The sequence below is a fragment of the Canis lupus genome, chromosome 5 (genome assembly GCF_048164855.1).
Source record: "Canis lupus baileyi chromosome 5, mCanLup2.hap1, whole genome shotgun sequence".
NCBI lineage: Eukaryota > Metazoa > Chordata > Mammalia > Carnivora > Canidae > Canis > Canis lupus.
Genome location: NC_132842.1, coordinates 81,656,109 through 81,667,874, shown reverse-complemented (window position 1 = coordinate 81,667,874; position 11,766 = coordinate 81,656,109). Strand labels below are relative to the sequence as shown.

General features: G+C 47.6%; 1 protein-coding gene across 1 annotated transcript in view; it reads left to right on the top strand.

Annotated features, from left to right (window-relative positions):
- Positions 1-1,729: 1,729 nt before the first annotated feature.
- PADI4 (peptidyl arginine deiminase 4) overlaps positions 1,730-11,766 on the top strand; it is a 29,963-nt gene continuing 19,926 nt past the window's right edge. The window contains exons 1-2 of the mRNA XM_072828169.1: positions 1,730-1,884; positions 9,903-10,083. Of these exons, the coding sequence (XP_072684270.1) occupies positions 1,793-1,884; positions 9,903-10,083 (273 nt within the window). The 5' untranslated portion in view covers positions 1,730-1,792. The remainder of the gene's footprint in view (positions 1,885-9,902; positions 10,084-11,766) is intronic.

Here is an 11,766-nt window from a genome sequence, read left to right as displayed (position 1 = left end):
GGCCCCCATCGGGTCCATGTCAATCCTACTAGCTGTAGGGTCAGTGTAGGTCTGAGCACTTCTCACCTCCTCCGCTGCCAGCACTGCGGTCTGGCCGCATCATCTACCACCTGCCGGAGGGCAAAGGCCTCCTCGCTGGTCTCCTCATGGTTGATTATCCCACAGCAGCCAGACAGATCAGACCATGGGCCTCCTTGGCTCAAAACGTCCCTATGTCTCCCACATGGTTTAGGGTAGATGCCAAAGTCCTCGCAGTGCCTGCAAGGCCCTCTGTGATCCGCCCCCCAGCTCCTAGCACTGTCCCCCCTGCCCCTTCCTCCACTGCATTCCAGCCACACTGGTCTCCTGCTTTCTTGAACCCCCTCAGGGCCTTTGCACTGGTTGTGCTGGCCTTAAATATCCACATTGCCATCTCCCTCAGATGTCACCTCCTCTGACCACCCTAATTTGAAATCACAATCCACCCCTTGCCTTGCCCTATCGTTTCATTTTTCCGCAATGCTAACATGCTGTGCAATTCACTTATTTATTGCCTATTGGCTGTCTCTTTCTATTAAAAAAAGAAAAGCTCCTACGAAGGCCGGATATTTGTCTGCTTTGTTCACTTTGCATCCTCAGCGCCCGGAATAGGCCTGGCAAACAGTAGGCAACCAAGAAATATTTGTTGAGTTGATAAAACTGCTTTGGGCTTGTTCTCTCTGTGGCTTATTCATAGCCAATGTGAACCCCCAAGATGCTGAAGAAAAACAGGGCAAAAAGGAAAAATAGAAAATCACCCCCAGAGGCCTAAGGCTTAGGGTAGAGCCCAGCCCTGCCGCTGATGTGCTGGGTGACAGTGGGCATGTCAGCCCTCTCGGCGCCTCGGGCCCCGTCCACAGGGTGACTGGATCTAGTGGTGAGCGCCTTCTTGGGTCTGGCGGTGACAGCCCCCTCTCCCGGCTTCCGTCCGGAGCTCAAACTAGTCCTAACCCCGTGACCAGCTGGAGAAAGTGGGTTCATTAGGCCCGGCTGTGTGCAAGGAGCCACGGGGCTGCGCCCCGGGGTCAGTGACCGGCTCATCCGCCCGCACAGAAGAGGGGCTCTGGGCCTGGAGAAGGTGGTCTGGGGCCCGGACGCGCTCTCTACGGTTGGGGAGACTCGGGGGTATCACTTGGCTTCTCTGTGCCTCAGTTTATTCTGTCACGTGAGAACGATGGTGGTTCCGACCTCGGGGAGCTACCGTGGGGACCCGGTGGGGGGAGGATGACGGCGTTTACCCCACGTGCCTCATGGGGTTAGTCGTCTGGCACACAGAAGGCGGTGAGCTGTCACGCGGGGGCCCAGCCTGCAGGGACCTGTCCCAGGCCACGCGCGTCTTCGAATGTGTTGCCGGGGAGTGGGGGGGTGAGCTCCAGCTGCGACCTCCCGAGCGCCTCCTCCTGTCTGAGACTGTGTTTGGCACCACGAGGCAAGGTTGGCCGCCCTCAGGTGTTCACGGCCCCGGGCGCCCACGGGGCTGTCCCCGGAAGATGCACCCCTGCACTCGCCACCCCCCGGCGTCCTGAGCCCCGGGCCTTCCCGGGAGACTGACGGAGCCAGCCTGCCTGCCCTGGTTCTGGCACCGACGCTCACACGGCCCGGGTCCGAGGGGCAGCTGCGGGGCACGAAGGGTGGAGAGAACACGCCCCGGGACCTGAGTGGGGAGGGGCTGGGCCGCCTGTAAACCGCAGGTGCTGACTCATGGCTCTGCTGGGCCGTATAAAGGAAGCAGCCAAGGGGCTTCGTGCTGCTGGAGGGACGGGCTGGCAGGACCATGGCCCAGGGCTCGGTGATCCACGTGGCCCCGGAGCAGTCCACCTATGCCGTGTGCGTGCTGGGCACCGAAACTCAGCTGGATGTCTACAGGTGAGCAGGGCCGTCCCAGGGGCGGGGCACAGGGCCACGGAGGCTGGGGAGCAGGTTCCAACGGCACGGGGTGACGGGGTGTGCGGTTGGCTCCGGCTTCAGGCTGCGCCGGGGGAAAGCTGGAGGGTGGGACCTGAGTGGCCCAGGGATGTGCCTGGACTCAAGGCCTCACCACCAGTGAATTATCACAGGGCCCACAGGACCCTCTCCTTTCACCATTGAGGCACTGGAGCTCAGAGAGGGTCTGTGACTTGCCTGAGGCCACACAGCAGGTGTGCCTGGGAGGAAGGCCGGGCCCTGGCTTCATGACCCACACCTGGTTCATGATGCAGATTGTTACCCCCTACCTCGCAGCCAAGCCTCACTCCATGGCTGTGTAACATCATATGCGTGATGGCACAGGCTCTGGGGTTGGAAGAGGCTAGGGCGGGAAGGCCGTCCCTGCTGTGGGCCAGCTGGTGGCTTTGGCCAACGGAGCCTCACATTCCCCTTCTGTGAAATGGAGATAATACCCACTTCCTAGGGTGGTTAGAGGGATTAAATGTGAAAGACCATGGGAGTGTGTCAGTACTTAGCACGGAGCTGGACGTACTGCTGGTGGTTGTTCATCCATCCATCCATCCATCCATCCTTCCATCCTATACCGACTGAACACCTACTATGCGCCAAGCCTGGGCCAGGCTCTGGTTAAACAAAATGGTCTAGGGATGCTCAGCAAGTGCGCCCAGTTGGTGTCGTTGTAATGAGCAATAGTCGGGGCCTCCCCCGGCTTCCCCCCTCCAGGACATGTGTGGTCCTAGAACGGTGCCCACACGGGTGTCTGGGGCATTTCTTTAAACGTGTCACTGGCTGCCTGCATCTGGGCCTTGGTAGAGCAGCAGCAAAGGTCTGGGGGTGCTTCCTAGAGCTGTGGAGGGGAGGCAGGAGATGGGAGGTTGAGGGCAAAGGGAAAGAGAGGCCGAGGTCGCCTGAGGCCCCATGACCCTTCCGAGAGTGGGCTCCTCCTTCAGTGACACATCCCACCCCCTGCATGTCTCAGGGACAACAGCTGGGGCTGCCACCCGGCTGCCTACGCAGAACGCATTCATCAGCCTAACGAGGCAGGCAGTGCTGTTGCTCCCATTTGGCAGAAGGGGAAGCTGAGGCTCTGAGAGGTTTAGTAACTCCCCTGAGGCCACACAGCTCATAGGTTCAAACGCAGACAGCCAGGCTGAGACCCTTCCCTCTCACTTCCCACCTGCTCATGACAGCAGCCCCCGGCCAGCACCTTCAGCCTGTCCCCTGAGCGGCCACCGCTCTGACTGTGGCCTGGATTCTCTTCCTGCACAGACGGGCTGGCACTGCCTCCTCCCCAATGCTGCTCCCCTGACCTGCTCCCGGCACCTGCACACCACCCCCCGCCGGAGCATGACCTCTGTCACTGGGCTCAGAGCCCCCAGGGTTAGAAGCACAGGGCTGCAGAGGCAGGAGCAGACCCAGGGGTGTGGGCTCCTATCCAGAGCTGCCCTTACAAACGCTGCTTGTGATTTTTCACTCTGCACTTGGAAAGTACCTCTCCCGCAACGGGAAACACATTGATTATATTCCAGCAAAATCCCACTGACCTGAGATGAATACTGAAACCTGCAGAGGGCTTTCCGCGGTGCTTGTGGCTGGAGTCAGGGAGCTATCACGACCTCTGCTGCTAGGTGCCAGGTCCTTCTGTCCCTGATTTCTAATGAGCATCACACCCATTTTAGAGATGAGTAAACTGAGGTGTCAAGGTCATGCAAATTCAAGGTGAGGAAGCCAGGAAATTCAAACCCAGGACTATACAACCCCAAACTCATTCTGCTTCCCTAGCACATGTGGCCTCTGAGTGCTGTGGGGCTGGCCTCACTGGGCACTGCTGCCTGGTTGGTGGAGCTCAGGGAGCTTCCAGAGAGCTTGGGAGGCCTAGAATGGGGTGGAGTGGGGTGCGGTCTGGAAGTCGTCAACCACGAAAGATGGTAGATGCTCTGGCACTGCAATTAGGGGGATTCTCCTCTTCCTCCCAGTGTCTCCTTCTCAGCAGATGGCCACTCAGGGTGACGGCAGAGAGCATGGACAAGTCTCTGAGCCTCAGTTTACCCATCTGTAAAATGGGACTATTTGCATCCATGCTGCCAGGCTGTGGTGGGGGTTAAACTGCACGAGGCATGCCGAGTGTCTGGCAGGTGCCCCTTCCCGTAAGGATTGTGTGAGCCACTGAATGCGAGAGTGGCAGACGCTAAGCGCAGTCTTCTCTGTAGATTACCCTATGGCTTTTCACTTCACAGTGTCTTTTGATGAACAGAAGTTATTTATTCTCATCTAGTTGAACTTAAATCTTTTCTTTCTTTATCTTATTTTATTTTTAGATTTTATTTATTTATTTGACAGAGAGAGATCACAAGCAGGGAGAGCAGCAGATAAAGGCAGAGGGAGAGGGAGAAGCAGGCTCCCTGTGGAGCTGAAGGCAGATGCTTAACCCACTGAGCCTCCCAGGTGCCCCTTTCCTTTAATGTTTATTGCTTTTACATCTTGTTTAAGAAAGGGCATAAAGATGCCTGTGTCATCTTTTTTTTTAAAAAGATGCCAACACTTACTTACGATAAAACTCTCAGTAAACTTAGAGGGGAATTTCCTCAACCTGATAAAGAGTATCTACAAAAACCCGCAGCTAACATCAACCTGATGGTGAGAAACTTGCAGCTTTCCCACCAAAACCAGGAGCAAGGCAAAGAGTCCCCTCTCACCACTGCTTTTCAACATCATACTAAAATTCCTAGCAAGTGCAATGAGACTAGGAAGAGAAATATGAGAGATGCCAATCGGAAAGAAATAAACCTGTCTTTGTTTGCAGGTGATGTGATCATCTGTGTAGAAAATCCAAATGAATTAATTAAAAAAAATCCTAAAACTAACAAGCTATTATGGCAAGATGACAAGATACAGTGTTAAAAAGTCCATCATTTCCCTACTTACCAGCAAAAAACAAGTGGAGTTTGAAATTTAAAAACACGATACTACTGACATTTGCATTCTCCCCAAAATGAAATACTTAGGTATAAACCTAATAAAATAAGTATAATATCTATATGAGGAAACTACAAAACTGCTGAAAGAAATCAGAGCAGTAAATAAATAGAGAGATATTCCATGTTCATGGATAGGAAGATTCATATTGTCAAGGTGCCGGTTCTTCCCAGCTTGATCTATAGATTCAATGCAATCCCATTTTGTGGATATTGACAAACTGATTCTAAAGTTTAAATGGAGAGGTAAAAAACGCAGAATAGCTAACACAGTATTGAAGGAGAAGAAAGTTGGAGAACTGACATTATATTATAAAGACTTATTATAAAGTTATAATCAAGACAGTGTGGTATTGGCAAACAAAGAGAACTAAATAAATGGAACAGAGTAGAAAGCCCAGGAATGGGTCCACATAAGTACAATCAACTGACCTCTGAGAAAAAGCAAAGGCAATACAATGGAAAAAGGAGGTTTTTCCAAAAAATGGTACTGGAAGAACTGGACATCCACATCCAAAAAAGGAATCTAGACCCAGACCTTACACCCTTCACAAAAATTAACTCAGGATAGGCCATAGACCTAAATGTAAAACAGAAAACTATAAAATTCTCAGGAGGTAACACAGGAGAAAATCTAGACGACCTTGGGTTTGGCAGTGACTTTTTAAATATGACACAAAAGGTGCCATCTAGAAAAGAAAAGACAGAATTAATAAGTTGGACTTTATTAAAATTTCAAAGTTCTGCTCTAAAAAAGACTGTAAAGTGAGTAAAAAAGACAAAGCACAGATTGGGAGAAAATATTTACAAAAGGTACATCTGATAAAGGATTGTTGCCCAAAACACACAAAACATTTTTTTTAAGATTTTATTTATTTATTCATGAGAGACCCAGAGAGAGAGGCAGAGACACAGGCAGAGGGAGAAGCAGGCTCCCTGCAGGGAGCATGATGCGGGACTCGATCCCGGGACCCTGGGATCATGAGCTGAGCTGAAGGCAGACGCTCCACTGCTGAGCTACCCAGGAGTCCCTATACAAATAACTCTTAAAACAACTATGAACAACCTGGTTAAAAAATGGGCTAAAATCTTAACAGACCAAAGAAGGTATGCGAATGGCAGGGAGGCATGTGAAAGATGCTCCACCGCGAGATATGCCATCAGGGAAATGCAAATTAAAACAACCATGAGATGCTGCTTCATACCTATTAGAATGGCCAAAATCCAGAACACTGAGAACACCAAATGCTGGACAGGATGCAGACGAATAGGAACTCTGATTCCATTGCTGGCGATCATGCAAGATGGGATAGCCACTTTGGAAGACAGTTTGGTGATTTCCTATAAAATTAAACATACTCTTGTCATACAGTCCAGTAATTAGACTCCTCGGTATTTATCCAAAGGGGTTGAAAACTTATGTCCATGTAGGGCACCTCCCTGCATGGAGCCTGCTTCTCCCTCTGCCTGTGTCTCTGCCTCTCTCTCTCTCTCTCTCTGTGTGTCTCTCATGAATAAAGAAATTTTAAAAATCTTTTAAAAAAAGAAAATTTATGTCCACATAAAATTTGCACATGGACGTTTAGAGCAGCTTTGTCCACAGTTGCCAAAACCTGGAAGCAACCAAGAAACCTTTCAGTAGGTGAATGGATGAACAAGCTGTGGCCCATCTAGGCCACGGAATATTATTTAGTGTTAAGAAGAAATGAGCTATCAAGCCATGAAAAAACACGGAGGAAACTTAAAATGCATATTACTAAGAAAGAAGCCAATTTGAAAAGGCTACTATGACCCTGGCTGTATGATATTCTGGAAAAGACAGAAGTATGGCAACAGTAAAAGATCAGTGGTTGCCAGGGGTTGGGGGAAGGAGGGATAAGTAGGCAGAGCACAGAGGGTATTTGGGACAATGACACTACTTTGTATGATACCATAATGGTGGCTGCAAATCATTATATGTACATTTGTTTAAATTCATAGAATGCACAACACCGAGAGGGAAACATAATGTAAACTGTGGATTTGGGGCGTTTATGATGTAACAGCGTTGGCCTACCAATTTTAGTAAATGTTCCACTCCAGGGGATGATGCTAATAATGGGGCAGGCTGTGCATGGGAGCGGGGGGCAAGGGATACGCGGGAAATCTCTGTACCTTCCTCTCAATTTTACTATAAACCTAAAACTTCTCTAAAAGAGATCTATTTTTTTTAAATATTCAAATGTTTGCCTTTCATTTTTAAGTCTTAAATCCACCTGGAGCTTGTTTTTGTATATGGTGTGAAGGTGGGATCAGTTTAATTATTTATCCTATTTAACTGTCGTCCATCTGGACAAGCCATTGTCCCAGCACCATTTGTGATGTCATTTTTCCCTTTGCCCGGTTATCTGCAAGACCACCTCTGTCACAGATCAAGGACAGTCTCTCTCAGCTATATCTATTGTTTGTCCCTGCCTGAGCCATCACAGCACCATCCATGGCTTTCTGGTAACTTACACCTGGTAGAGCAAGTCCCTCACCTTTTGCTATTTTTCCTTCAGGAGTACGTCGACTGTCTTAGCAGCTTGGTTTTGTCAATCTTGGAATCAACTTGTCAAAGTCCATGAAATGTCCTAGAATTCCATTGAATATATCCATTCATTTGGAGGGAATTCATACATTAATGATATTAAGCTTTTCTAACTATGTGGTATTTCTTTCTATTAATCTGTGTCTTCTCTAGTGCTTTGAATAGGTTTGTTTTTCTCCATAAAATCCTTACATATCTTTTGTTAGATGTAGCCTAAGTACTTTAGAGGGATTTTTCCTAATGTAAATTATATCTGCTTATAGAAATTATTTTTCTAACTATTGCTGATGTACAGAAAGGCAGCTGATTTTTGCCTCTCCACCTTACTACCTACCTTATTAAATTCTTAGTGTATCTTTTAAATTCAAAGTTTAAAGTTTGGGGGAGAGGTTGCAGATAATCATGCTCTGGGATTTTTGTAACCTTTTATCAATTATCTACAAAATAATCTGCTTTTCCTATACGGATGTTTTTCATTTTTCTATTTTTTTCCTTTGATCAATCTTGCCAGAGGTTTACCAGTTGTATCAGTCTATTTTGGCTCTGTTGATTTACCTGTTTTATATTTCACAGATTTCTACCATCTTTATTTTCTTTTTTGGGGGGGTAGATTACATTGTATTTGATTTTTCTGTTTTATCCTATATACTCATAGTTTACCTTTTCTCTTCTTTTTGAAGATCTAGGCATTTAAGGCACAAAGCAACACCTTTAGCTCCCCCAAAAGTGTTGAAATGTAGCATTTTTTAAGTATTGCTCAGTTCCAAGTATTATTATTTAATTTCCATTCATTGTCCTTTGCCTTGTTAAGTTATATAGAAGTCTGATTTTAAAATTGCCAAGTGTATGGGGTATTTAAAAATGAACTTTATGTTAGTGGTTCCTAGCTTAGTTACATTCTGATCAAAGAATGTGCTACCTACACTGTATGTGACCTGTTCTTTAACGTTTGTTGCAACTTTGCTTTGATAGCCAACTATGTGATCAATGTTTTTTACTGATCCACGTGCACTTTGCTTGGGAAAATGTATATTCACTAGTTGTGGAGCAAGGAATTCTATATATATGTACCAAATTGAGCTTGTCAATTGTGTTACTAATTTTTTGTCTGCTTAATCTTGTGTTGATTGAGAAAAAAGACTTGAAGTCTTCAACTATGATCATGGCTTTATTAAAAATTTATTAATTTTTTATACAAAATTAATTTTGTCTGATATTAACATACCCACTCCAGCTCCCTTTTGATCAGTATTGGCTTAATGTATGTTTTTCCTTTCCTTTATATTTCATCTTTTCTGGATCCTTATATTTTAGAAGGGTGCCTCTTATAAATATTATATAGATGAGTTTTGTTTCTTTAAGTCAAAACTCTCTTTTAACTAGTAACATTGATACATTGACAGTTATTTTGATTATTCATATATTTGGACTTGTTTTTACCCCTTTGGTATTTTTATCTGTACAGTTTTTTTTTCTTGGCGCACTTGGGTGGCTCAGTCAGTTAAGCATCTGCCTTTGGCTCAGGTCATGATCTGGGGATCCTGGGGTCAAGCCTCAGGTTGGGCTCCCTGCTCAGCAGAGAGTCTGTTTCTGTCTTCCCCTCTACCCATCCCCACCATTCATTCTCTCTCTCTTCCCTTCTCCCTCTCCCTCTCTTAAATAAAAAATAAAATAAAATCTTTAAAGAATAGATAATTTAGTGGGGTACACAATTCTAAGTAACAGTTTTTTTTTTTTCAAAAATATCTTGAAGATTCATGTTATTCAACTGTCTTCTGGATTTCATTGTTGCTATTAGGAAGCCTGCTTTTAATCTACTAGTAATTCCATTGTAGATTTTCTGACTCTCCTTTCTGGATACCTTCAATATCTCCTCTTTGTTTTTGGTGTTCCTCAGTTTAACCCCCATGGTGTGTATGTGTGTGTGTGCATGCGCATACAGAGAAGGGAGTCCTTGGAGATCCTCCCTTATGTCTCATGATCTCAACAGTGCCCTAAAAAGTATACTTTAATCAGGATCTAGTTGTTTTGTAAGAGGAAGGTCCTTCAGAGTACTGGCGCACCATATTCCAGAAGCAGAAGTCTGTGGTTGTTTACAAATACACGGTCCTCTGTGTGCACACTTGTGTGGTGTAAACTCTGGGTGTGCTGTCTGCTGTACATATACATCTGTGTGTGCCTTTGGTAAGCACATAGCTCTGTAATTCTCCTAGTTCAAATATAAGTCCTTCAGGTCAGGAGATTTTTTGTTTGTTTGTTTCTTACTACCTCCCAACAACCTCACAGCACTTACCCCTACAGTCAGGGTCACCTGGCTGCCATGTGGTGTTTACACTTGTTGATTGAAAAGCAAGAATGTGGGGCCAGGCCTCCCTCACTATGTCCCTCTGTCCTCTCCACTGTCTCATCCACAGCTCTGCCCCCACGGGCTACACGTCCTTCAGCATCAATGCCTCCCCAGGAGTGGTCGTGGATGTTGGCCACAGCCGTCCAGCCAAAAAGAATTCCACAGGTTCCTCCAAGTGGTCCCTGGACCCCAGCCTGGAGGTGAGCCTGAGGATGAGAGCCGCCAGCAGTAGCACAGGTGACCAAAAGGTGAGTGTGGCAGCTGTGAGGTGGGATGTGTGAGAGGAGGTCAGCAGGTTGCAGCAGGTCAGCTACCCATGGTCTGTCTCGCATTGTCCCATAGCCCTTGTAGAGCTTCCTCCTCTCTGGATACTATGGTGACTATTCCAGCTACGGCATCCTCACAGACAATACAGGGATGCCAGGGGTTCATAGAGGCCGGGGTTTTACTAAATTCATCCATTCAGCAGAGTTTAGTATTCACCTTCACCTCCTACATGCTGGGCACTACCAGGCTCTGGAGACACAGAAGGGAACAGATCAGGTGAGGTTGCAGCCTGCAGGGGGCTTACAACCAACACATGTAATGGCTTACAGGTAAGCCATTATAAGTGGTGGTGGGGGCTCTAAGGCCACAGCCTGGCAGGCTGGGAAGCTCTGCTCCATGTCCATTCGTTTCCTGTGGCTCCTGGACAAATGACCACAAATTACTGGTTTATATCAACAGAGATGTATCCTCTCTGGAGGACAAAAGCCCAAAATCAAGGTGTCTGCGAGCGGCACTCCTTCTGGAGGCTCCGGGGGAGAACCAGTTCTTTGCATCCTTCAGCTTCAGTTTCCTAAACTCGTGGCCATGTCACTCCGATCTCTGCCTCTGTGGTCTCGGTCCCCCTCCTCAGGCTGTCAAATCTCCCTCTGCCTCACTCTTATGAGGACACTAGTCGTTGGATTTAAGTCCTCCCTGGGTAATCCATGACCATCTCATTTCAAGACCCTTATCTACATCTGCAAAGACCTTTTTTTTCCAAATAAGGTCACATTCATAGATTTCAGGGATTTGGCTGTGGACATAGCTTTTTCAGGACCACCACTGAACTCATTGCATCCCCCTGTGACTGCAGATGGGCTCAACAGGGCCCTTTGGGGTTCCCACAGAGATCTGGGCCAATGAGCACTTGTTTCCAGCAGGGCAGGCCAAGCAGTCTTCACCTTGGGGCAGAATTGTTGCCTGCTATAGGAGCATAGAACTTGGGCATCAAAGTAGGTTGGTGAGGATGCAATCAGGGGAAAGTTCCTGGAAGAGATGGCAAGCTAAAGGATGCGAGGAATGACCCACCTCAGAGAGGGAAAGTGGAGTGAGAACTCTACGGGGCATGTGGCCTGTATGCACACTCTAGATGAAGAGATGACCAGGCATGTGTTGGGGAAACTGAGGAAGATCTATCTGGCAAGAAAAGATGGTGAAGAGGGAAGTGGGGAATGAGGGAGCAGTATTAGAGAGTTTGGCATCAGGGATGTCATTTTCTGAAGGCAACAGGAAGCCAGGGAAAACCTGTCATCCAGGGAGTTAGAAGTCTGCCCATCTTAGAAAGACCCCGTGGGCTGCAGTGTCCTGAGTAGATTGGATCCAGGCAATCCACTAGAGGCTGATGCCATGGCCTAGACATGAGACGATGGTGGCCGTGACATCTCCCTGGATCTCCACTATCTATGGGACAGACCCAAACAGCCCTTCCATTCCTGGCTCCCACAGCACCCTCATCTAAGTGGCGTAGGCATTGGAGTACTTTGCTACCCCTCCGTGCCCACCGGTTGGGATGCTTCTTATAGGCTGGCACCACTTCTTGCTCATCCTTGTCTCTTCCTCGGCCTCTCACCCTGAACTGGCACACAGCAGGGGCCCAGTTAGTTTGTTGAATGACTAAGAGAAGA